This window comes from Ustilaginoidea virens, chromosome 3 (assembly GCF_000687475.1).
Source record: "Ustilaginoidea virens chromosome 3, complete sequence".
Classification (NCBI taxonomy): domain Eukaryota; kingdom Fungi; phylum Ascomycota; class Sordariomycetes; order Hypocreales; family Clavicipitaceae; genus Ustilaginoidea; species Ustilaginoidea virens.
The window spans coordinates 1050311-1076136 of record NC_057318.1 but is presented as its reverse complement, the minus strand read 5'-3'; the positions used below and the strand labels follow the sequence as shown (position 1 = coordinate 1076136).

Below are 25826 nucleotides of genomic sequence, written 5' to 3'. Positions count from 1 at the left end.
CGGTCAGAGCCAATGCCATTTTTACCCGAACCACTTTCAGCAAACACAGTTCACGTGGGTATCCCTCGATGCGGTTGGTTTTTTCTTCCCTCGGCGCTGGTCCTCCAGACCCCACAGGGCAAATAGTTTCCCGAGGCCAATGCTCTATCCAAAAGCCTCGGATAAGCTGCAGAAGTAGTCTTGCTTATCTCTGTTTTCGTGTCTGGGAACTGAAGCCGACTGTCGCTACAGTTGACCATCTTGTCGCAGAGATGAAACTTGAAATGGCCGTTACGAATGACGTCCCGAGTCCGAGAGATCCGGCATCAGGGCAGAGAAAGACTATCTCCATGTGGTTTCGATCATTCACGAGCTGCTGCCTTTTTCCTCTTCTCTTCATTTATTTCCCTTTCTTTCCTGTTTTTTTTTTATGATGTCATGCTAGGTATCAGTACATGCTGATGCGTCGCATCACCACATTGCATGGCGCCAACACATCGTCAGGCGCCGATGCCAATAAACTTTCACACGTCTATCACTCAGCTTTTGCTATGAGCGAGTGCTTTTCATGCGAGTCACCGGCTACCGCCTGCGCTAGCTGGCCTGCCGCCTGTTCCAGGCTGCGTTTGCTTTTTCCAATCAAGCCCATCATGTCGCTAGTCCATGTCAGCTATTGCCAGTTAGGGACGATGCGGAAGTGCAAGAGTGCAAAAGGGCATAGCTTGTATATTTTTCTGTTAACGCCAGCCTGCTAATGGGAAGGCGCCCTGCATGAACCTGATCATGTCGGGCTGAAAGGCATTAGCTGCAGCTGCAAATGCAAGCCATTGACACACTTGTCGATAAGAGGGTTGATCCAAGGTTGTGTAATGATCAGCGCCAAGGGATAGTCAGTCCCCGTCCTCAACTCACGGGCATCCACACACCAGTCCGAATGAAATTCCCCGGTGTCCAAGCGCGTCACTGGGCTCTAAAGCGAGCCTTGGCCGGCTGAAACCTGTCGGCCATGGATACCTACAAATGCAATAAGCGCAAGGCGTGGTCGTAGCGACCTGTTGGTGGCGTGTCAACTTACTACTACCCGTTGACGGCGACGGCGCCGCAGGAAATCATGGCTTACAACTTGCTCATTCAGCAGCTGTTCATTGCCCAGGGTCCGGCTTGTTGGCGACGTTGTGGGTGTTGACAAGGTCGGGTAATCCGGCAAAACAGCACGGCAGCGTCCGACTTCGGGGACGGCCCGTTACACTCTCCAATCCTTTTGTTTCGATCTCAAACTCCAATGGATCTTGAGTCAATCTGCGGTTAGGTTGTACTCATTCCCTGCACAAGGCGACAGTCGCCTGCATACGGACGACTTACGATCAGATCAAATAAAGAAACACCGCTCTTCTTTTGCCTGCCGGGCTTCATTGGGTAGCCATGTGTATTGTCTTCAGAGCAGCCACTTTTTCCAGTGTGGCAGTTGGGGGCCAGTCTCCTCGGTCCCCTTCGATGTTGGAATGATGGCTTCGGTTGCTTTTCGTTTTCTGCTGTTGGTTTCCGTCGCCCGCCAACACCCGCCAGCAAGAAGACATTCATCTAGTCTGTAGTCCGTCCCCAGACGAGGGCCACTTGTGTTTCAACCTATTCAGGTAAACCGCGGAGGATAATATTTCACTTCTCCCTGCTCAGAATGCGCGTAAAAGTAGCCAGTTGATAGGTATCCGGAATCCGTGGACGAGAGAAACTTGAGTCCATGACGCTGGGTTTTTCCTTTTGCCAAAAAGGAACAAAGGCAACGGTGCCGATGTTTGTAATGCCTGCATTGTGCAGGGGCCTTTCTCGACCCTGGTGGCGTACGTCGATTTCATTTTGCATCTCATTTCGCCGACATCTCGTCAGTTTTTGGACGTCATTGATATGCAGATCATCCGCGAGAACACTGATGCGCCTCATGCGACTACGTATTATACTCCTACCCAGCACTTTACTGGAAGGCGACTGGACTGCGTTGATGAAAGAGGGTGGGGTTCCTGGGGGAAGGGGGGGGGGGTGGTTTGCGTACATTGTACGGAGTACTTGGGACACACTTCTTTTCTTGGACCTTTCGCCGCCATTCTTCTTTCCATCCCTCTAGTTGGTTCTCTTCTCGTCGGATAAGCCCTGGTGTCAAGAACTTACCCATCGTGAGCCACAATCCGCACGCACAGAGTTTGAGAGAGGGGACGATGGCCTTGTCGTCGATATGGCGAATATTCGGCGGCTCTGCCATGTTATTTTTCTGCGGTTGCACACTCTGCTACATCTCGGTGTTGGGACTGTTGTCGGAAGGACAGAATGACGCCTAACCAGCAAAGCCAGCAAAGCCAGCAAAGCCAGCAAAGCCAGCAAAGCCAGCAAAGCCAGCAAAGCCAGCAAAGCCAGCAAAGCCAGCAAAGCCAGCAAAGCCAGCAAAGCAGAGAGGTTTACTTTTGGTAAAAGTCGCAAACGTTTTTGTTGCCGAATGTGCCTACGCCGCAAAAGCTTAGTGATGGTACCCCGCCCAGCACACACAAATTCATTAACCACAGTGCAGGATGGCATCCACGTTACCATGAGTCCATGGGTCCTTGCAGCCATGGCAGCTCAAGACAGGGATTGAAGAGCCGGTCTTGCATGCTGTGAACTATCGCTCGTGTTGTCTCTCGGAATCAGCCAATGATATCCATATCTCCACCCCAAATGGCCCGGGACGAAGCGCAAGTGTGGCAGAACACTGAGGGTTGCAGGGTTGCTTTGCGGTGGGTGATATCACAGCCGATCCAACCTTTCCCAGCCACCCCATGTTGCAACAGTACGAGTTGGGCCCACACATCGATTTTGTCAGGAAAACGGTTTGGAGCTGCGAAACGCCAACAGGCCAGCTGACTTGGCAAGGTTATGCCTGCCACATCTCATGCCCTGTTTGGTCTGCCCGTATGTGTGCGAATCCTCGCTTGAGTTTGACACAGCTGTCCCATGTTATTTTCCCCATGGATGGTCAACATGCTTCGCGAAGACTTTTGTATCGTACTCCGTAGACCCGAATCAGTTCCACCGTCGGCTTTTTCTTTCCCAGGCTCGTCATTTGTTAATGGCAAGTTGTCATGACATCCGCTTGATTGGATGCGGCGTTCAACCCCGGATTTCCATTTCACCTCGGGGTGATGGCTGAGGATTATTTGCCAATGGAAATGGATGTCAGGCAGGAGACAAAAAAGAGAGCTCATCGGAATATAGAGGACAGTGCGGCGGATCAAGAAAAGAAGATTAAAATCACACCGCAGACTTGAGCTACTCTGCTAAGTTACTCTGACGAACTTGCGTCTTCCAAATATACATTTGCCAGATGCTGCAAGATCCAAAGGAAGGCGCCTTCCAACCTTGCCTCACCGCTTGTGGAGACCTCAAAACATTGTTAATAGCCAATTAGAGGAGCACAAACCTGCAATGCTGGGCACCTGGGAGGTACGTACATAGGTAGGTAGCAACTAGCGCCCCACATACTGCCCTTGGGAGTTCGCTGTTGTCTGGTCGGAGAACGGGCTTCAATTTCCTTGTTGCTGCCCCCCCCACCACCACCCCCAAGCTGCCTTGCCGTTGTCCACGGCAAATACGTAAACTCTCTTTCTCAGCTTGCGACACAAAAAAAAAAAAGGGGAGGTAAGCGCCTCCATTTGTCAATTATCGTCACCACTCTTCTCTGGGTGAGAAAGTAAAAGGGGCGCTGCTCCTCTTGTTTGTCAGCTCGTATGATGATGCACAAGAAAGGAAACTAAAGATATTTGCGGGACAGTAAAACGTTGCATCGGGTGGAATTATGAATACATGGAGAATGTCTACACGCTCGCTCGACGTCCGCGAGCTGCATGCAAATTTGCAATGGTTCACCTAGTTGACCTTACCAGCAGATGACCGAAAGTTGAGGCTCCAGGATGAGGTTGCCACAGTGCTTTTGAATCCACCTGCTTTCTCGCGTTGATTGCTTTTGAGCAAGACGTCAGTCAAGCTGACATGCCATCACCTCATATGCAAATAGAAGTCAAGAAGCACGGAAGGAAGAAATAGGCCTTCCGTGTCACCGCAGGTCAAGGGCTCCCGCATCGAGGTCAGCATTTCACGGACCTCCTATTAGGATCTCTACCGTGATAAATGGACATTGGCTGAAGGTTGGTCATGTTGAATTCGCCGCTGGCTACAAAGGTGCTTATTGTTCAAGGCAAGCGCAGCAGTCGGATCGTGCTTTGAAACTCCAATGTCCACCATGGGCAACATTCCAGCTTGTCAGTCATCCTTTTCATCCGCGGGAGACTGGGACTATTCAGCTCCACAGGGAGCTTCGACCTCGGTACTCAGGGTTCCCTTTGCGAAAAAGAACAACCGTGAGTTAACCGACGCCTACGACTGGTATACGATGCTTGCCTACGACTACGAACGTGCGGTGTCAGAACAAGTCCCCATTGTTGCACGGAGTACGTACGCAGGACCCTGTCAGCCATTTATCGTTTGGCGGTAACAACGGCGCTGTAAAATTCGTACCCTGCCCAATATGTGGTACCGCCAAGTTCACACAACAACACAGACCATGAAAGATCAAGCCTGCTGGGCCCTTCTGCTGCAGGCAACGGACATGATCTTGATTCTTGACAACGATCCGCCGATCAGGGCGCCAGTATCGACCACCTTTGTGTGCCTTGACCGTTAACGCTTCTTCTCGTCAAGCTTCTGGTTTGTCAATTTGGCTTTCCTGCATGGCACTGCTTTTTTAGGATGTTCAGGGTGTGGCGTACACTCCTCCTGGTGTTCAGTCTAGCCTCAAATGGAGACTAGGCAAAGAACTTGTCCCTGTTGAATCGTTGATTGCTGCATAGTGCATCCATAGGAAATTCACCACGACTGGTTCGGATGTGCCAATGCCAAAAATGGGACGTGTGCCGTACCGCCTCCGCCTCGCCCTAGCCACACCAGCAAGTACTCAAAGGCCAACATGACAATACATATAATACCAGACAGTAACGAGGCTTGGCCTGGTTCCAATTCGGCTCCATACTTACTTAACTGAACTAGCCGCTAGCCCCTAGATCCGCATGGTGCTCCGAGTCCCTCCATTGCTGACCAGGACTCGGAGGGGGGCCCAGTCCTGTTGACCGCTCTGATGGATGTCCCGTTGCCTTGCTCCAACGGTACATTGCCATGCTCGTCTCAGCCGTTAACTGACCCATCTGGTCGTCTCGGAAGGACATCCGCCTGCGCCACCAGGATTGCCACTGACTTATTGCCGTCTTTTCAGGGGTGGGTGCCGTCCAAGCTTGCCCCGGCAGTACAAGTAACGCCAAGGGGCATGGTGTTGGCGAACAAAGTTCAGTGGGATCTCGGTTTTGCTACCAACTGTGTCGCAAATGACTTCTCTCAGGGGAGTGAGAGAGAAGTTGTTGGACATAGACTGATGGACTCGAGCAGTAGACCTATATCCCGAGGTGTCGAAACAACGTTGCGACGGTCTCGGACCAGCTCTTCTTCCTGCTCGACGTTTCACATAAGCAGTGAGCTTTTGGGAAGAGGACCTCAACCCAGAAGCTGCCTTGTCTCCTACTAGTCCAATATTCTGCGCGTCTCCGTCAAAGTTGGGACTCTCGACAGCCGCCGGAGGGTGTGTTCTGCAATGTCTTGCGACATGGGGGACATGGGCACCAAGGGAAATTTGGCACCCAGCGTGAGCGTGGCCTGGAACCCCTCAGACAATAGCCACCCAACTTTGCCAACCAACCAAGCCCTGCTGCTGCTGGGGTGGTATTGGTACCGCGGAGCGTGGCAATATTATCACCCCTGCTTCATGCCATCCATCATAGGTAGTAGGGAGAGAGATGTACTCCGTACATTGAGAAAGTATTTGCAATGTGAGGAAGCTTGTTTAGCTAGCTTGTCATCTATGGCAACGACGAGCCTGGTGCGGCTGCCGGGAGCGCTAATACGTTGACGACTTCCTCTCCCGTCCCTCTCGCTCCTCGAGACACTTCCTCCTCACCTCCTCCTACATGACTTTGTCTTCTTGGATCTTCCTGGCAAAGGTCAAGCTGGACTTGAAATAGTCTTGCGTGGAGGACGAATGAGTAAAGTGTGCTTCCGCCAGCTTCCGCCAGCTTCAGCCTCTGCACTCGTACACCGCTGCCGCTGCCGCTGCCGCTGCCGTTTCCGTTGCCGTTCTGCGCCGTGGCTGATCCCCTTTGGCATATTAGCCCCGTGTTGAAGAATCGTTTCATTGGCACTTTGTTTCAGTGGTGGCAAATACCACCAATCGCAGCTTGTCGGGGGGGGACCCTTTCCTCCAACTAGAGGTTGGTGATAGATACCTTCTCCTTCGACTCAGACCAACTGCTGTGCTTTCTACGCATCTGTTCGGAACCACTCCCCACTCCAAACCCCCGCAGACAACAGACGTTTCGAACCCCTTGGCGTCCCCTCCCTCCTTCCGAATACCTGGATAACAACTACCGAGCTACGGGTAGTCGTGGATAGGATCCAGGTCCATCAACTTGAATACCGGCCTCGAAATTCGGAGTTGAAACTCGCACCGCAAACAAGCTCCTGATCGTGCCCAACGAGATCGGAACAGCATGCCGAAGCCATAGTTGGGATGCAGCCGCGCCTGAACTTGAATCATATTTAACTGTGACGTCGAATAGGAATATGAGCCTCTTGCAAACACAAGGTAGCGCTCGGCATTGGTGCAGGATAGAAGAGGCCTTCTCAACCAACGTGTCGTTTTGAGCTCGTTTGCTCACCATTTCTTCGGCCCAACTTTTCCTCAACCATTTTACTCTCGAGGTCGACCTAATTCAGCAGTTTAAACAGTCGGGGTAGGCGAGCGAAGACGTCATTATCGAGCGCTCGGTCCTGCCGATATACACTCTCAAGTCGGCACCGGCCGAGTGTCGTGAGACGTTATACGTGAAGGCATAGGGACTGCTTGGCTCTAAGTTCCAAGCCAGTCCTAATCTTTCGCAGTCCACCAACCTGGCGCATTCAACTATAGTTGAGCCTACCCAGGCAGTAATAGCCCGAGACAGCCCTGGCTCCCCCATTAGCGATTCAACTACCGGAACCACGCCGAGTTCTCCTCGAACGCCGTCAACCCCAACCTGGAGAGACAGAGGTCCGCAGCCGCCGTCTCTCGAAGACCTTGCCCAGGTAGCCACAGAAGGCAAAGGACGAAATCAATGTGCCGGTCCCCAGGGCCATAGCCAATTTGGTGCTCAGGGCTCGATGTCGCAGAGAGATCCTGCGACTCGACCTTCGTCTCGTCGATCTTCGACATCGCCTCTCGTATCAACAGGACCTCGACTACCCGAATCATGCGTCGGCAGTCATGACGACGCCGCCGCCGCCGGTAGTATCAAAACCGAGCCAAGTAATACTCCAGCTCAGGTGCAGCAGCTGCCGCCCAAAGCCTTGGGCATGCTCAACATTCTTAATCCACCTGATGCACGGGCGATGGGTTCGCAAGGAGCCAGGCAGTCGTCCAAGCAGCTCGGTTACTTCCCAACCTCTTATTCGATGTCGGCAACATATGGTCCTTCGAAACATGGTGGTCTTGGCCATTCGTCTTCCGCATCCTACCCAGGAACACCTATTGGCAACGCTGGCTTCCCGTCAGTGAGATCCGAACGTTCGTCTCTGAGCATGAGCCATCCATCCGCATTTTTGGACGAGCCGAGAAAAGTCCTCAGCCCAAAGATCCCGCGGCCAGCCAGCCTGGGCTCAGGGAGCAGCAGCCTGTCTCGCGACATGGACTCGCGAGCCCGCGGCTATACTACTACGACATCACCAGCAAAACGGCCGTACGAGCCTGACGTGCCGGACGAACCCAGACAACTGACAAATCTTCATCAGGCTGCCCGGATGGCGCATGTCACTGGCGCACGAGCGTCAACACCACCACAAGGATCCCTGTCTGAGCCAGTGGCGCGAAATTCTGATGTTTCCCTTCCCTCGACACAGCCAGGACTTGTCCGGGAGATTCCAGGGTTACCGCCCCATGCACACGGTCACTTGCAACACAGTCCGCCGCCAGTACCATTGCCGACGGGAGCTCGTCTTCCAGAAGGCACATCTCCTTGGGCCGAGGTGATGCGTAGATCTGGAATCGCAGGATCAGGAGGCATTGAAGGACAGCAAGCCTTCATGACGCTTCCGGGAAGCGATATTCCCATACCAGTGCAGGTCGATTATTCCCAAGCGTCGAAAAAAGCGGATGAGAAGCGACAGCGGAACGCGAAGGCTTCGACGAGGCATCGGCGGAAGAAGAAGACGATCCAGGAGGAGAATGTGAGGCAGCTACAGGATCTCAAGGAAGAGAGACAGCAAGTGGCGGATGAATTGGAGCAAATGAGGCAGCAGCGGGATTTTTACCGAGACGAGCGGAACCGATTGAGAGACATTGTATCCCGCACACCTGGTATTCATCATCATGCCGCTGGACCTCCAAGTCCAACACCGACGACGCGAAGTGCCGAGTCGCACACAGAACGGAGTCCGACTGCGCAACAACTCGCCTCTACCCCTGTGCCCGGTTACAGCGGCGAATGTCCGTCGGTCGACCGGCCTGTTCAGCGCTCAGGTGTAGAGGGCCGCGCTGAATACATGGGCCCAGGCTTCGTTCCGGGTGCGGCGCCGGGGGCCCTACCGTCTCCACTGGGCCAGCCTTACGGAGCAGTCCCGCGCCCTCCGTCAGCGGCGTCCTCGGGCGGAAGCGGGGATAGACTTCCACCCCTGAGGGCGATGGAGGGACCGCCCCCAAGTGTTCCGCATTTAGGGCCAGGACAAGGTCATGAACGAGATCCCAGGACGGGGCAGTGGCGACCCGTGCCCCCAAGGCAAGTTGAGACGGGATGGGCAACTGTGCCTAGAAAGACGGGAGAGAGTCAGCAAGGTCACAGCCAAGCACATCCTTGGTAGCTTTGACCCCCAGGGTTGCTATGCATGAGCGGGAAACTTGGCGGGGCCAAAGGTCACCACGACCGAAGGACAGGCGCTTGGTGAGACGCGAAAACATGGCCAGAGCATAGAAGAAGGGCCAATAATCGGGACGCTTGGTGAAGCCGCATTGTCTGGTTGACGACTTTGGGAATCCTGAATTCTGTTGCGATGAAAACAAAGAGAAAAGGCCGCCTTATCTCCGGGTAGGCGGAGCAGTCACGGCAGATTGGTTTGACTAGAAATGCGCAATTCTTTCCATCTGGCATCTGGATCCATCATCAGTCATGAAACTATATCTGCCTCATTTACACCCGAAGCAAATACAGACGCACCGACACGACAGGGGGATCCACGGTGCGGAAAGAATGATCCGTACGCAAATAAGCCGAGGAGACGATATCATATTGTGACAGCATGGAATATGATGGGGAGGTGTCAATCGGACAGAGCGATGATTCTGAACAAGGGGCTTACCGATGCCGAGCCCCTGGCGGGATGTGATGTGGCAACTAGACGTGCTGTGTGGACTCTTTTTGCCTCGTTGCCCCGTTTGTCCCATCACCATGACCATTTTACTTTTATCTACTATTTATATTTTTTTTTTTTTTAGCGGAAAAGAACGGAAGCCAAATCTCATCAGCTACACTTTTTCTTCTCTGTTTTTTTAATTGAAAAAAAAAAAAAAAAGGATTACTACTGGATTCCCCGCGCTGGACTCGAGCTGGTCGAGAGAGAATAAAGAAACAAGAACCATTGTATAAAAGATACCCAAGTAAATCACAGAGTACGCTTTTGCAGTGCTACGGCAAATGCTGCTGACGACGGGTGGTGCGGGTCAACTTGCAAGGTACTAGGAGGCAGTACTCCGTACAAGCAATCTGTAGGTTACCCTAGTGTTATAATTGTCAGAAGTTTACAGCAAGGTAGCGACACGCTCAAAGTACTCAGTAGGTAATTTGACTGGTTCCCACTCTGCGGAGCCCAAGTGTACAACATTGAAGCGTCCGGCTCCGGTCGACTTCGACCCACATACAGTCCCACATACAGACCCCACATGCTCTCGGCCCCCGTCCCTTGATAAGCGCATCCACCGACCCAGCCACCACCTGAAATATGAATCAACCATCAAAATCTGAACGGAACCGTCATGCATGCCCCAGTCAGGGATTCGGCCTGGAGACATTCCCGCACGAATGGGACGCCGCCGAGCTGGCAAATCACTTTTCTCTCCTTGAACGAGACAACTGCTCCTACAACTGCTCCTACAGCTGGGCTGGGCTAACAACCGCCAATTCCCAGCCGCACTCGCCGCCGAGCAAAACACCAGACAACCACCTCCACTCTGCTTCCCGGGCACGCCCAATGGCGAGGTCCAAACCCGTCGAATGTTTCCCGCTCTTTTCCAACGTCAAATCGGCAACGTCATGCCGGGTGCCATGGGCCGGCCCATGCCGACCCGACGTCTGCGTGGTTGGGCGCGACCCTGCTCGACTCGGTCGACTCCACCATCCAACCAGCAGGTGCAGGTGCGGCTCACGGCCCCGAATGGCAAAAGCTGGATACAACCGTCGGGCCTTTTTATCGATAACCAGTTCGTAGCCTCGAAACAGGGGGGCACCATCGCCTCCACGAACCCATAGTGAGTCGAGCCGCACAAGCACGCCCGGCACGCGGATCAAAGGGGCCGATATTTTCCTCCCTCCCTCCTGACGTGTACTTTGGAAACGCAGCACGGAAGAGGCCATTTGTTCCGTGGCCGCAGCTAGTCCTGATGATGTCGATGCGGCCGTCTGGTCGGCGAGACTCGCCCTGAAGCACCCTTCGTGGAAGTCGCTGTCGGGTTCGGACCGCGGCCGCTTGATGAACAGACTGGCCGACCTGGTGGACGAGCACAGGGAGACGCTGGCCACCATTGAGTCTCTGGACAACGGGAAACCCCTGTCCGCCTCGCTCGCCTGGGATATTCCTCACTTTTCCGAGGTGCTGCGCTACTATGCGGGGTATTGCGACAAGATTCACGGCAGCTTCGTGGACATGGGGCGGCGCAGGATGGCCTACACGGTCAAGCAGCCCGTCGGCGTGTGCGGGCAAATCATTCCGTGGAACTACCCCGTCGCCATGGCGGCCTGGAAGCTCGGCCCGGCCTTGTGCTGCGGCAACACGGTGGTGCTCAAGCTGGCCGAGCAGACACCGCTCTCCATGCTGTACGTGGCCAAGCTGGTTCGAGACGCCGGGTTCCCCCCCGGCGTGGTAAACATCATCAACGGTCACGGGCCCGTGGCCGGGGCCGCGCTGGCGTCTCATCGGCACGTGGACAAGGTGGCCTTTACGGGAAGCACGGCTACGGGGAAGGCGGTGATGCGCATGGCCTCGACGCGCATGAAGCCGGTGACGCTCGAGACCGGAGGCAAGTCGCCCCTGATTGTGTTTGACGACGCCAATCTGGACCAGGCGGTCCGCTGGGCCCACGAAGGCGTCATGGCGAATCAGGGTCAAGTGTGCACGGCCACCTCCAGGCTGCTGGTGCAGGACGGCGTCTACGACGAGTTTGTCGGGAGACTCGCCGAGCATACCCGCAAGACATCCGTGCTCGGGGACCCCTTTGAGGACGGGACCTACCAGGGGCCGCAGGTCAGCGCCGGCCAGAGAGACGGCGTGCTGTCGTACATCGAGGCGGCCCAGGGCGATGCCGGCACGACGGTTCTCCACCCATGCGGCCCTCCCGCGGAGCTCCCGGCGAGGGGGTACTTTGCGCCGCCGACGATATTCGCCAACGTCCGCGTCGACGCGCCCGTCTTCACGGAAGAGATATTCGGCCCCTGCGCAGCCGTGGCCAGGTTCGGGACGGAGCGGGAGGCGGTCGAGGCGGCCAACGCCAGCCGCTACGGACTGGCCGGCGCCGTCTTCACAAGAGACCTCGGCAGAGCGCACCGCATGGCGAGGGAGCTGGACGTGGGCATGGTATGGCTGAACAGCAGCAACGACGGGGACGTCAGGGTCCCGTTCGGCGGGGTCAAGGAGAGCGGGATCGGGAGGGAGCTGGGGGAGGAAGGCTTGAGGGCATACCACGCCGTCAAGGCCGTCTTTGTGAACCTGACGGATGACTGATTTCCCGCGCTGGATGAAGTACGCGCGCGAGAGTCAGATCGGTGGCACGTTAAGCACATGTTAAGCACCTGTTCCGGCAAGGCAACGGGTGCTGGTTCGCAACGGCCGGCGAAGGTCTATGCAGTTGTCAAGACGGGGATGAAATCAAGATGCTCGGGCGTGATTCTGGCCAGGGGGTGCGGACTCCGCACTCTGCTCGCTGCGTGAATGCATCCATGGGTGATTGAAATAGAGATGGGATTGCGTAGCACGACAAACGACGAGGATTCACTTGACCTCACCTCAACAGCTGTTGTCAATGGCTGTTTTGGTTCGGTGGACACTAGCCTGTATCCCTGTATCCATCGGCTACAGGTACAGACTGGTACATCTGTACTCCGTGCACTCGTGCAGCAATGGTCTGGGCCTGGTCACTGGGTCGGCTGGCCAATGGCATACCAGACAGTGTCGAGCCTGGCCATGTACTGTATGTCGCCTCCAACTGACCTGATCTTCTCCCGCAACGCACCATTCTCTTTGGCCGGCATCACCTCTTTGGCCGGCATCTCTTTGGTCGGCATCGCTGGCATCTCCTTGCCTGAACAGACTTGCTCTCTGCCATTGTTCTCGTCGCTTGCATTCGGGCTCATCGCTGCCACCGTCTCCTCCTGCCTCCAGTCCCGTCGCCGGCCATGGCTCCCCCCTTTCCCCGCGCCGACATCGAGCTCGACTACCCGATTTACGCCGTCGACTTTGACCCCGAGGATGCCACCAGACTTGCTGTCGGAGGTGGTGGAGGAGCCGGCAGGTCGGGAGTGGGAAACAAAATGGTGAGTCCTGCCGGTCAATTGTCCCCCCCGCCCCGCCGTCGTTGTCGTTGCTGCTGCTGCTGCTGTGCTGGGCTGTTTGTTCGCTCGAGCGCTCGGCAGAGCCAGCGAAAACCGAAAACCCCGACGCGTCCGGAACCGCAGCTGACGCTGTTCCCGCTAGACCCTGCTGGACGTCTCCCGGCAAGACGAGATCCGCATCGCCGGCGAGATCGAGCTGTCCCGCGACGAGGACAGCGTGTCGTCCCTGGCCGTCGGCCCGCGCCGCGGCCGCGCCACCCACCTCTTTGCCGGCGTCAACTCGTCGCCGGCCGACGTGGAAAAGGGAATCAACCGCCACCTGCGCGTCTTCTCCGCCGAGCCCGCTCGAGCAAAGCCGCTGCCGCCGCCGGCTGCCTCGACCGACGCCGCGCCCCGGGCCTCCTTCCCCGCGTATGACATCACCGAGGTCTCGCGCACGGCGCTCTTTACCAACCCGGACGCCAGCGCGTACCAGCGCCTGCTGCGCGTGTCCGGGGCCCTGGGCGCCGCGGCGTCGGCGCTCGGCAAGGACGCCCAGGTCGCCGTGTTCGAGGCCACGTCGCCCAACCCCACGGTTCGCGGCGTCCTCGAGCTGGCCAGCGAGGCCGAGGGGCTGGACCTGCTCCAGACGGGCGCGCGCGAGCACCAGCTCGCGTACTGCGACAAGCACGCCCTGTACACCGTCGCCGTGGGCGCCGCGTCCAGCAGCGACCCCGAGCTGGTGTTTTCCATGCCCGACGACCACGGAGAGCGGCCGCAGTTCAGAGCCATCCGCTACCTGACGCCCGAGTTCGTCCTCGCCGTGGCCAACCTGCCCAGAAAGAACACCGGCGCCCTCATCCAGGGCCTCCGGCTGCCGTCGCCGGGCCACCAACGGGCCAGACTGGCCGTCACGGCCCGGATACCCGGCAAGCTGTCGGCCACGGCTCTGGCCGTGACGAACCTGTCCCGGCCGGCTGCGGCTGCGGGCCCCGTCGGCGACACGCAGTTTGTCGTGGCCGTGGCCGGCAACGACTCGTCGATACGGCTGTACACGCTGCAGCATCAGGCGACGCCCAACATGGGCCTCCTCTTCAACCTCCACCCGTTCTGCACCCTCAAGAGCGTCCACGGCCAGGGCCAAATCTCCGGCCTGGCCTTTTCCACCTTCAAGACGCCCAAGGCGCACGTCCGCGCGCAGCACGTCAAGCTCGCCAGCACCTCGCTACAGAGGACCGTCGCCGTCCACAGCATACCGCTCAGGAAACACGTCGACAAGGCGCCACCCAGCGGCACCAGCACGCAGGCGCCTCCCCCGCCCGCGCGCTACGCCGTCGCCATGCCGTCGCGCGGCCCGTCCGCCCGCCCCGTCGTGACGAGCCTCGCCCTCATCGTGCTCGTGCTGGCCATCGTGTCCCAGTCCGTCATGGAGATGTGCGGCGCGGCCAGGCCCGTCGTCTTCGGCAACCGCTTCCTGCCCTCGTGGCACGGGTCTCTCGCCCGCCGAGCCGCCGGCTCGTTCGAGCACGGGCTGGCGTCCAGCCTGGCCGGGGGCAAGGTCCTGCGCGCGGGGGAGAAGCTGGTGCTGCTGGAGCCGGCGCCCGCCGACGGCGGCCGGGAGGCCGTGCTGGTGGACGTGCACGACGCCGAGGCGCACGGCGCGGCGCGGACGTGGGACCAGCTGCGCGCGGAGGAGAAGCGTGCGTGGAAGGAGAGGCTCCGCGACGCGGGGGCGTGGACGCAGGGCATGGGGGAGAGCGTCTTCCGGGGCGTCCTGTTTGGCGAGCTGGCGGGCATGGTTGGACGAGCCGTCGCAGGGTGACACGGCGACGACGCATCCTGCACGAGGTTGCGCAGGCCGTGGCGAACAGGGACTTTTGGTTCATCGTCTGCGCGGGCCTGGCGTGCGTGGATTTCATGTGAAAGACGGCATGGCGCGCGAGGCGGCGACCTGTAGAACTAGAGGCGACGGATGGCACGGGCAATAAAGATGAATCGTGGCGCGAGGCTTTTCTCCCCTCTTCTCTCTCTTCCTTGTTTCTCTTCTCTTCTTCTATCTCTTATTCTTTGTCTTCTTCTTTCTCTTCGTCTTTCTCTTCGTCTTTCTCTTCGTCTTTCTCTTCGTCTTTCTCTTCGTTATCTCTTCATCTTTCTCTTCTTTCTCTTCTTCTTCCTCCTCTTTCTCTCCTTCTTGTTTAAAGTACATCAATCCCCCCGACTTTTAGCATCGAGGCAACTCTTCAACCTCCCGGCACAGGGTCGCATCTGACGCCCTCGCACGTTGGACTCGGACTCTCGTGAAAAAAGCGCCCCCCTCTCCCCCCGACCAATTCCCCTGCGGCCGTCCGTCCAGCAACAAGTCCCCCCCCCTCTCTCCCAGTCATTCATTCCACCAACCCGTCCTCCGACACATCACGCCATCACCCCCTGCCAACCGCAAAGCAGAGGGCGGACTGGAAGCCCACGCGACCCACCAGCCGGGCCTTTTCCGAGGCGCACGTGGGCGGCACAGCGTCTACGGCTGGGATTCGACATGCGGCAACGAGTCGGCGGGACGGCTGTGCTGCCTCGCGGTTTTTGGCGGCGACAGGCAGAGCGCAGGGCTGGCTGGTGGTCTTCATTCAGCCTTGGGAAAAGGCGGGCTGACGTGGTTTTTTGCGTTTGCCCAATGGCGGCGCGGCGCGGCGCGGGCGTCCGGGAGCCGCGCTGCTGGTGTCTTTTCTTTTCTTTTTTTTTTTTTTTGCCCCTTCGTTATTGCTATTTTTCCTTTTCGGCTTTTGCAGAGTGGTTTGCGCCGGCAGGGCAGGGCTGACTGGCGTCTGGGCGGGAGACCCGTCACCTTTGGGGTGGGTGGGCTTTGCGGGAGATGGGATGGATGCGGCAACGCGGTGCCTGGAAGGGGGTGGCCGTGTGTCGTGCTTTTTCCGGCTCCTTTTTTCCTTCCTTTTTTTTTTTTTCCCTGTCTGCCAATATTGCATGTCAATATTGCTTTGCAAGTCTTGCTCCCTCGCCCTGGAATAACGTGGGCACGTAATCTCGGGAACAACCCCCCGGCGCTCCCCACCCTCGGCAGGGCACCACGGATGGCCCTCACCAGCCATCTGCAGACTCGGGCATGCTGCACGGGCTAGGGAATCCTGCGAGGCAGCGCGGGCGGGCGCGTTTCCAACGGCTCGACGTCCGAAACAGAACCGCTCCTTGTTCCAGCCAGGCCCGGTTGTGCGTCCTTGCTGGCTGCATGTGCCCTCCGGGCCTGACGCCGGGGAGGAGGCGCGCAGGAGAGGTGGGGCCGGAGGAAGCGCCAGCTCCAGGTGGGTGCTCCGTAGGCTGGCGAGTTTTTTTTTTTGTTTTTTTGTTTTTTTTAATTTCCCCTGTTATGGAGCTGAAGCTGCATTTTCCATATTGTTGCTTTTTTCCTTCTCTCTGCGGCGCGCGCCATGGGCCAACGTCGGCGCCGCCTTTGCTGCTTTGCTGCTTTGCTGCTTGGCCAGCCAGCTTGGCCCATCTCGGCGGTTGCTCTCGGGCATAGGCTGCGGGGGTTTTGCGGGCAAAGCTTTCGTTGCGTCGTTGTACGGGCGTGCTCGCGACGGCCTGGTGAATCGCAGCTGGGGCCGTCGCCAGATCGTGCAGGGTAAGTCGACTCGTGCGTGATCGAATCGAAGTTCGACTTTCAGGGTTCATGATGACATAACTTGCTGAGGTTTGCTCCGCGGTGGGGAAGAAGTGGGGTAAGGTGTGGGGCGGGAGGCGCAAGAGACGGTGGGGAGGAGGGGGGGGGGGGGGGCTGATTCAGGCTGGCTGGGAGTTGTTGTTGGTGTACTCCGCGTACTCCGTACCGAGGACGTGGAGAGAAAAGCCGCCTCTGTCGATGGGAAGAGAAAAGGTTCCTCCAGTCAGGTTTGCGAGCTAAAACTACCTAGTTGGTCGCCCAACCAAGCTGGCTAGCCGTTTGTGCGTCAGCCGTTTCTGAACGCTTGGGTGCGGATGCGGATACTGGAACAGGTTTGGCGAGGTCGGAGCTTGTTGGAGTCGGCGGGACTGTAAAAGCGAAAAAATAGGGCATGGCGCCGTTACGCGGGGATGGCTGGATACGTGCTCTGGCTCCTGGCGTCTCCGGTAGACGAGCAGCAGGCCGACTTGCCAAACGCTGCAGCCCAGCTCGTTATCCGCGGCGACGCTTGCAAGGCCTGCGTCGCGGACCAGACAACGACGGCGAACTCGCGACTCGAGACTCGGCCCTGGGGGGGGGAAGGGGGGGGGGCGCTGGAGCTGGGTGTTGTCATCCGTCTGTCTGTCGTGGCACCGGGGGCCAGCCAGATACATATGTATGTACCCCTGGTAGTCCACAAGTCTGCGGGTTGAAGGGCGCTGTTCCCTGCCAAGGCTGAGCGTAACGTGCCAGATAAGACGTTGTCTGGGTAGTTTTCTGGGTAGTTTTCTGTGTTTTCCCCCCCCCATGTTTCCCACGTGGGCTGCTGGTGGTGATGGTGCGCCGGGCAAAGAGCCAGCACAGGGCACCCAGCCCAGGGCTCAGGACTGGAGTCTGCAGCTGGGGAGGCGGCCTGGGGCCTCTCAAGCCAGCGCGGTCCATGTCACCTGCGAGTTGTTGACCTGTGGCCCGCCCGGCACCAGCTGGCAGCTGGCAACTAAGCAACATGGAATGGAATCTGCTTGCGTTCTGGTGCGTGCATGCTCGTCGACGCACTCGATCCATCAAGTCATCGCTCGCTCTCATCATTTCGCGATGCCGATGCTAATGGCGCCCCTTGCCCCCTTCCCCCCCCCCTCTCTCTCTCCTCCCGTTGCGCCGAGCGAGCAACTGTCTGTGACCAGGGCTGACGGCATCCTGACCACGGCAACCCCGACGAGGCGCTCATCAAAGCCCAAAACGGCCTGCTGAACCTTTGCCCTGCGGATCTGACTCGGTTGCGCAGATCTCCCTCCGGGCCCCAAGGCAGCTCGTCGCGCTGCTAACTCGACATCCTGCTGCATCATCACCCTCCCCCCCTTTCCCCCCCCCCGACCCTTGTTTCACCCTCGCCCGGTGCGACGTGCACTGGCATAAACCTCGTCGAGCCCAGGTGGGTGGGTGTGGCTGGGTGTGTCTACGGAAAAACCCCCCGTCAACGGGTCTGACGGGAGCATCAACGACAGACAGACGACTTGTGCATCCAACCGATGGGCGCTCCACGGGTGCACTTGTTTTGTCCTGTTCTCGCTCGCCCTTGGCCAGCCTGTACGAACCTATGCATACCGCACCTGCAGTCCATGACTCCATGTTGCCGGGGGGGTGGGGGGGCAGGGTTGCAGTGCCGTGTCAACTCAAGCGCGCTCGCTGCCATGATTTTCTTTGAGGCTGATGCTGGCCCTGTAGGCTGGCACTTTTACAGGTCTGGTCGATGGCCTCGAGCCTGGTGCCTTTCAATCCATGCGCTGGCCCACGGGCATGAGGCTGCGACATCGCTAGCCCTCACAAACCACAAACCACAAACCACAAACCACAAACCACAAACCACAAACCCCAGGCTCGCCTTTACTCATGAGCCAGCACCAGACGGGCAAGCTTCTGCAAGTTCTCCAGTCAATGCTATCTATCTAGCTAGGTACTTCCGACCAGTCTGGTTGGACCCAAGCTTGACCCACCGTGTTGCCAGGCCAGGCTCCAAGCATTCTTGACTCCATGTGCCGGGGTACCCAACCCAGCACTTACTAGCCAGGAGTACGGAGTTACTTCTGCAACAAGCAAGGCATCCTGATCGGATTCGTCGCCTCGGCCGGCACTCGTCCTGCGGCACGTCAAGAAATGACCGGAGCGCTCGAAGCACTTGCGAGCCTCGAGGGGCCGGCCTGATCTCGCCTTTGCCACCGCCCGGCACGCGACAGGAATGGGGCTCGAAAGCCAGCTGGTCCCAGCCTCAACATCTCCTCACGAGCTGCAAACCGCTCAGCATTCGTCAACAACCGTCATCCCGGATTCCGCAATGCCCATCGTCTTGCTCGCTCGAGACTCGAGTGGCGAAGAACCCTGCAGATGCCACACGCTACGGCGGAAGAGGAAGGGGCAGCAGGGGTGCCAGGCGCTAGCTCCGGCATGGGGCGATGGACAGACAGGCAGACAGACAGACAGACAGACCGACCGGGGTCGCTAGGGCCTGCCGCTGCGGATTGGAGCGAACGCATCGCATCGCATCGCATCGCATCGCGTGTTTGCGCCCACCGAGGGAATTCGACAGGCGATGGTGGACGGGCCTGGGAGATGCAATGACTTGCAAAGGTCGTCTCGTCTGGCACCGAGGTGTGTTGCGCGCCGCCACTTTGCCTGTCGATGAAGGCTCCTCCCATGCGTTTTCGACGCCGTCTTTTTAGTCTGGTTTCTCGGAGGGCCGAGTGGAGCCGGGGCAAATGAGTTGGGGGATTTTCTGATGCTGGGCCCACGGTGCTGCACAGCTTGCCTGCTTGCCTGCTTGCCGTGCAGCCTGCCTTGAGCCGTCTGGTTGACGATTTCGTTTCTTCTGCCTGCCACTGCTCCGTACTCGTACCGGTCGAGGCGGTACTGCGGCAAGCTGTCAGAAGGCGCAAGAAGAGGCTCGTGTCGGCGTCGGTCCAAGACATGTGCGGCGTCAATTGATGCTTTCGCTTGCAACTTCTGCTGGACTCGACCACCCGTCCGCACTCGTCGGGGTGTTTGCTGCCTGCTCGTGGGTTCCGATGGTGCCATGGTCTGGCTGTGACGGTCCACATTGGAATGAAGCTGTGAACATGAAGATTCAAGAAAACAACACACTTACACACACACGCACGCACGCACGCACGCACTTATGCAGTGTCCTGTCCCTTCCAACCCCTCCCTACGGAGTACAGCTGCTGTATCGATTGGATTCATATTGTCGCCGCCGAGTCCTGGGATTGCTCCGAGTTCAAACGACCAGGAAATTGCTTGTTGGGGGACTGGTAGAACGACAGGGACCAGTTGACCCTTGGCCAAGCCTAGATCGCCCAGTCGAGATGAGGGAAGCGCGACAACCCTGGGTGCCCTGCCCTGGCCAATCAGGGCCGGCAAGCATGCCAGGTACCAGGTACCTACTGCCTACTACCTGCCCGCCCCCATCGCGCCAATCCCCCTCATCCCCCCCACCCTGGTCGGAGGTTCGGTGACAGGTAGGGCCATCTTGACAGCAGCAAAAAGGCTCACCATTGAAAGAGTCTTTTGCTGATTGTCTTGCGAGGGCGTTGAGCGCTAGCAGCCTGGTCAATATCATAGAGGCTGGCCCCATTTCATGGGGGAGCTGGCTCTTCTTGCAGGCTAGAGGTCTGGTGCTGGTTGTATCAGCTAGGACGGAGATGCTACCAAGGGTACGGAGTACAAAATTACGAAGAGGAGGGGGGGAAACCATTAATAGCAAGCAGGTTGCGAGATGTTCAAGATTTGCAGATTGCAGATGACAGGCCATAGATCCCGGACCTTATGATTACTTGCAAAGTACAGAAACAAATCCGGCCATCAAGGGAAAGGCTCGGGAAGGTCATCAGGACCACTCACGCCATGGCAATTACCGGGCTATGACGATGCCGATGCCGGGGACATCGTGACAAGCGACGACGACGACGAGGCCAAGCAGATCTCTCGGAGGCAGCACTGAACATGGCACTACAGTACAAGCTCTCCCCTCCGGTACGGCAGCAACCTTTGGGTTAGAACTGCTGCGCCTGGTCATTGTCACCGGCTGTCACCAGATCACAGGGGTGGCGCGCCAAGGCAGGCCCTTTGTTTCACTGGCGAATCTGGGCACGATAAAGAGAGATTGGCCGGGTGCTGGATGTACAAGCCGCTACGTGGGCTCGAGGGGCCGCCACCCGCGCGGTCCAGGTTCCGAGCACGTTCCGAGAAGGTACCGTACCTGGCCTGAACATAGCCAAAGCTTGGTTGGCTGCCTGCTAGGGGTTTTTGGCGAGAGCGCAGCAAACTCCATGTCGGTACGGGCGCGGATTTGCCCGTCCGTAAACAGGTAGGAGAAAGTTTTTTTTTTTTTTTTTTTTTTTTTTTTTTTTTTGGACGAGACGATGGGGTTTGGCGGGCCTTATCAGCAGGTCTGGCCGTTGCACGGGTTACGCGTCATGCTACGTTGCGGCAACGTGAGATGCATCACGGGGAGGGACGAGTAGCCACACCTTGTCTTGAGGGAAAGGGGGCGACAGAGGGAGAGGAAAGAGGGGGAAGAGGAGAAATATAGAGGAGAAGGAGAAAAGGAGAACGACAAAAGGTTTCACGACGCGTCGAGTCGGGAGGGAGGTTCGACGACGGGGAAGTGACAAATCCTCACCAGCACCAGCACAAGGCGACCAGCCAGCAGCATTCTCCACCCGCCTTTCTGGTGGTGGTGGCGGCGGCCCAGGAGTTTGGCCATGTCGAACTGGGCCGGCATTGGAGACGGGCACGGAGGACGGAGCACCCAACCATCGAACATTGAACCAGACATTCCCTGCGACGGGGCACCCGCATCCAGATTACCCATGTGAGGGAGCAATCAACGACACACGCAGCGTTGACGACGCGGCAGCCCTGCGCACACGGTGCGAGGCGACAAGCCGCGGCGAACGAGTGCGAGAGCGACGGTGGCAACGCGAGCGAGTCGAACTGCTGAAGTGAGCATTGTATGGTATCGTGTTGTAACCCTTTGTCCTCGGATGGGGGCAAGCTGGCTCGGAGACTCGTGCTCCCGGCAGACAGACAGACATTGACGCAAATGGCCCCCAAGACGACGCGCCAGCCAGCCCGCCCGATTTAGACGTCAAGTCTGCGGGACCATCCAATGCTGGGGGGGGAAAAGGCGCGTCCGCGTCGGTCCAGCGAGCGGAGCAGTCTGGGCTTTCTCTTTGTCCCTTTTCTTTTCTTTTCTTTTCTTCTCTTTTCTTTTTTCTTTTTTTTTTTGCCCTCTCTGCCTCGCCTCGTTCATTTCAGTCTTTTGCTCCGTGTCTGTCGTGGGGAAAGGTCCCAGTTGCCTCGTCTGTTCGCCGTGGCGGGAAAGGCCATGGCCCGTTGGTACATAACTTTGGGCCTGGGCGCTTTGCCGCTGCGGTCTGGTGCGGTCTGGTTTGCGTGCCTGTCGGGTTCTGGTCTGGTTCCAGAGGAAACCCACCCAGCCACCCCTCCCCCCTAAAGGGCCCCCCCCCCCCCCCCGGCCCGCTGGAACCAGGAAGGCCATCAATTGAATTGAAGCCCTGCGTTCCGGGCGCCTGCCTGGGGGTGGTGGCCCTTTCTGACGGGTTAACATGCGAAACTTGCAACAGACTGGAGGTTAGCATTGAAAGCAGCCGAAACCCTTGGCATCTGGCATCTGGCATCTGCCTGCCAACTGCCTGCCACCTGCCTGCCACCGAACCCCCATCTCTCTTTGCCACGCACCACGCCCCATACGCCCCTCAGCAGCTTCGCCTTGATTTGTTTGATTGATTCACATAGAGTGGTCCGCCAGCAAGATCAGCACGTTGCATCGCCGCCGCATCCTCTCTGTATTTGCGGCAAAAATCGCCAGACCCTTTGCGGCGGCGCAGCCCGCTCCAAGTTTGCTGCGGAAAAGCCACGGCCGGGCCTTTTTTTTTTTTTCTTATTTTCATCTTCATCTTCGTTTTTCATTTTTTTTTATTTCTCGCCCTTTGCGGTCGCGGTGAAAGAAAGACCAAGGAAAAAAGAAAAACAAAAAAAAAAAAAAAGGAAAAAAATGCCGCAGATAAAAAAGGACGAAAGAAGACAAAAAAAAGAAAAAAAGCAGGCTGCGAAAAGAAGAAGAGTACGAAACAAGACTACGGCGTGGATTGGATGCGATGCCTCCACTCACACGCACGCGCTCGCACGCCCAAAATTGACTTTTTTCGCCAGTAGCAAAACCCCCCTCCCCCTCCCCCAAGAAAAGGGGGAAAAAAAAAAAAGGAAAAGAATAGTCATGTTGGTCCGTCATCCCAGTAACCCTGTCTGCACCAGCATCCCGAGGCGCTCACCCTGGCTGGGCTCCATCCTCGGCCCATATCCAGTGCCGTTCCTACGGGAATCTGCAAGGCCCCCGTGATTCGAGCCGTCGAGTTTCCGCTGCCTGCACGGCCAACGGCAGACACGAAAGGCTGGAATCAAAGACGCGCAGAGCCAGAGAGTCGCTGCTGCTGCTGCTGCTGCTGCTGCTGCTGCTGGCCGGGGCCAAAAGTGTGCTCGTCTACCCCAGGGCTGTGGTATCGGGCAGAGGTTCGCACGGGTGCTGCCTCGGGGCTGGCAAAAGAAGGGACACTCTGTTTCCGCCCAGGAGGCAAAAGGCGACCGCAGGGCTTGGGTTCTGCCAGCCATGGGTCGACCAAGGGGAATTTCGCATCCCTCCCCGTTCCGCAGGCTCTTCTCGCCCGAGGCAAAGCAAAAAAGAGCGAGTCTGATGGGTGTTTGGCAATCGAAAATCCAAACCAGGCGAGTTTGATTCTCCGCCCGAGCAGCTTGCCACTCCAGCTTCTCTGGGGCCCCGGGTGACTGGCGACGGACGGGGGGGGGGGGGGCAGGGAGTTGAAACTTCCTCAACGCAACGGCCGGCTACAGAGAAAGACGCGGGATGGGGGACATCTGTGCGGATAGTAATCAACTTACGACATGCTACATCAAGAAAACTTGGGGCAAGCTGCCTTCGAGGAAAGGGGGTTGCTGCCACTCTGGTTTTCCAGAGACTTTTTGTTGTCGCCCTCGCCGCCCAATTGCTGCATTGACAGGACTTTGCTGCCAGAACATCATGCCAGGCGCAGGCGAAACTCCGGCGGTGCCTGAACAAGGTCCGAAACCAAGCTAAGCAGTTGCTGGCCCCGTCAACCCCGTCAACCCCGTCAACGGGGGGAAGAGAGGAAGGGGCACTGGGTTCTGCCGGAGTCGAGTCGAGTCCTTGCGGAATGCAAAACCGCGACTTGGATTCTCACGTAATTGTCATTTCATTGTCCACGCTGCCGCTTCCCAATCACGGGGCGGACGGCTGGACGGCTGGACGGCTGGACGGCTGGACGGCGATTTCCAGTCACGCTGCAAAAACTTGACGAAACCACCCTTTGCATTTCCAACATGCAAAGCCAAACGCAGAGGAAGAGGAAAACCCGCCTTGGAAGTGTGAGTCTGTCTTGGTCTCTTGACGATTGGCAGGTCCGCCTGCCCGGGCCAGATGATTGGCTGGTGGGGCCTACGCTCACACCCCCCCTTCCACCCCCCCTCCCCCCCCTGCTCACATGCCCACCAGACCAGACACAAGCCATCCATCCCATCCCATCCGCCCACGCCGTCCGCCGCCCCCAAGAACCTTAACCCAGGAACGCAGCAGCCCAGTCGATGCCAGCTTGGTGGGCGGCGGCCTGGTGGACGGCCTGGTGGGCGGCCTGGTGAGCAAGTTGCCCAGCGTCCAGTGTTCCAGTGTTCCAGTCAATGCTTGCGGGTTGATTTGATGTTCGGGTGTCCCCGTCCACGGCAACAGCAGCAGCAGCAGCAGCAGCAAGCAGCATGTTGGTTGTCTGGTAGTCCGTACACTCAGCCGGTGTATTGCCATGGCGTACTCCGTACCCGGTACGGATTACTGAGTGAGTACCTGCTCCGTACATGTACCGTCCTCTGTATGGGTCGCTCTGTTGCCACCCTCGCAGATGGGGTGCGGTGCCGTCAATGCCCTCTCTCTGGCCACTGGGGGTCCCGTCAAGTCCTGGGGGTCCTTGTCTCTGATGACCCGCCCCGCCCGCCCTCCTACTCCTCCTCCTCCTCCTCCTCCTCCTCTCAAGCTGCTTGCCCACTTCGCTCCTTCTCGTGGTCAGGCTGCTCTGCTGCCGTTGCTCACCTCCCTCAACTCTACTCCGTACTCGTGCTAGTCTCTGCGCCAGCCAGCCTTCCCACCCTGCCCCATTCCCCCCCCCCCCCCCCCCCAAGTCCTCCTCCTACCGCTCATCTACAACCTTGGCAGGTTCGTCTAGTCGACGGTGTCGTCTTCTTCCCATCAAGCAGCTTTGTCTGGACATTCTCGTCCATTGTGGCCCTCGACTCGCGCGCCTCCCTTTTGCATCCGTCTGTATTCCTCTTCCTCCTCCCCTGCACATCTCTGCGCCTCTCGCCTTGCCTCGTGTGAGTTGTTTGTTTGTTTTTTTGAGCGAACGCTGCTTCCCTCGCCAACCAAACACACTCCCAAAACATTCTCATCATCCCCAGATCGTGGAGCGCACGTCGGCCACCATTTACGTTTTCCCTCTCTCGGCTTCTCCTCGTCAACCATTTCCCGCCTACGTTACGCTACGCTACGCAACAAGCGTCAAGACGATTCGAGTACGACACACATCTACACAAGATTCGAAGCTCGGCTTTCCCTTCCCGCCTGCTTGGATTTCTTGTAGCTCGGGACTAATTTGCTCCGTCCATCTGCGCTTCCGAATGATAACGCTCCGCAGCCGTCCAACCACTTTCTTCTTCTTCTTCTTCTTCTTCTTCTTCTTACGTTGCTGAAACCTCGTTCCCTCATATCATTCAGATTCGCTCGAGATTCTCGACAATATTGTTTTTTTTTCGCGATTCTTACCCCTCCCTACGTGATAGAAGAGGTGGGAAAATAAGGTTTTCGCCCTCACTCGAGCCTCGAATTCTATGCTTGGCCTTCAATAGCCTTGCCGCCGCATACTTTATGTACTCCTGAGCTCCTCAATTTCCTTCTTATCGACTCGCCACCCCGGAAAGAAGGCAAACGACCTGCCGCTCCCAGCCAGCACGCCCCAGTTCTCGAGCCTCCACTCGATTTCATGGTTAGCTTCAAGGCGAACTCACCACCCCCGAACAGCCGGCCGCTCTATCCTCAGCGACAACGAGCTCCCATCATAACTTGTCGCGTCTCTTTTCATTCTCTGCCTCTTTTACGGGGCTCTCTCAACGGCTTGACTTGTGTTCATCATCTTGCGCCTGAATACTGGACGCGC

General features: G+C 57.7%; 5 protein-coding genes across 5 annotated transcripts; 4 read left to right on the top strand and 1 right to left on the bottom strand.

Moving 5' to 3' along the window:
• Positions 1-4243: 4243 nt before the first annotated feature.
• UV8b_03579 (uncharacterized protein) lies at positions 4244-4684 on the top strand (the record flags this gene model as incomplete). Its single annotated transcript, XM_043141077.1, has 2 exons — positions 4244-4441; positions 4562-4684. The coding sequence occupies 2 exons, from the start codon at positions 4244-4246 to the stop codon at positions 4682-4684; spliced, it is 321 nt and encodes a 106-aa protein (XP_042997011.1).
• A 2558-nt stretch (positions 4685-7242) lies between these two features.
• Positions 7243-8962, top strand: UV8b_03578 (uncharacterized protein; the record flags this gene model as incomplete). Its single annotated transcript, XM_043141076.1, has 2 exons — positions 7243-8691; positions 8792-8962. The coding sequence occupies 2 exons, from the start codon at positions 7243-7245 to the stop codon at positions 8960-8962; spliced, it is 1620 nt and encodes a 539-aa protein (XP_042997010.1).
• A 25-nt stretch (positions 8963-8987) lies between these two features.
• Positions 8988-9371, bottom strand: UV8b_03577 (uncharacterized protein; the record flags this gene model as incomplete). The annotated part of the gene is made up of 2 exons (XM_043141075.1): positions 8988-9221; positions 9288-9371. 2 exons carry the CDS (start codon positions 9369-9371, stop codon positions 8988-8990), a joined length of 318 nt encoding a protein of 105 aa, XP_042997009.1.
• A 1008-nt stretch (positions 9372-10379) lies between these two features.
• UV8b_03576 (uncharacterized protein) lies at positions 10380-12063 on the top strand (the record flags this gene model as incomplete). Its single annotated transcript, XM_043141074.1, has 2 exons — positions 10380-10594; positions 10686-12063. The coding sequence occupies 2 exons, from the start codon at positions 10380-10382 to the stop codon at positions 12061-12063; spliced, it is 1593 nt and encodes a 530-aa protein (XP_042997008.1).
• A 671-nt stretch (positions 12064-12734) lies between these two features.
• On the top strand, positions 12735-14691 carry UV8b_03575 (uncharacterized protein; the record flags this gene model as incomplete). Its single annotated transcript, XM_043141073.1, has 2 exons — positions 12735-12872; positions 13033-14691. 2 exons carry the CDS (start codon positions 12735-12737, stop codon positions 14689-14691), a joined length of 1797 nt encoding a protein of 598 aa, XP_042997007.1.
• Positions 14692-25826: the final 11135 nt, after the last annotated feature.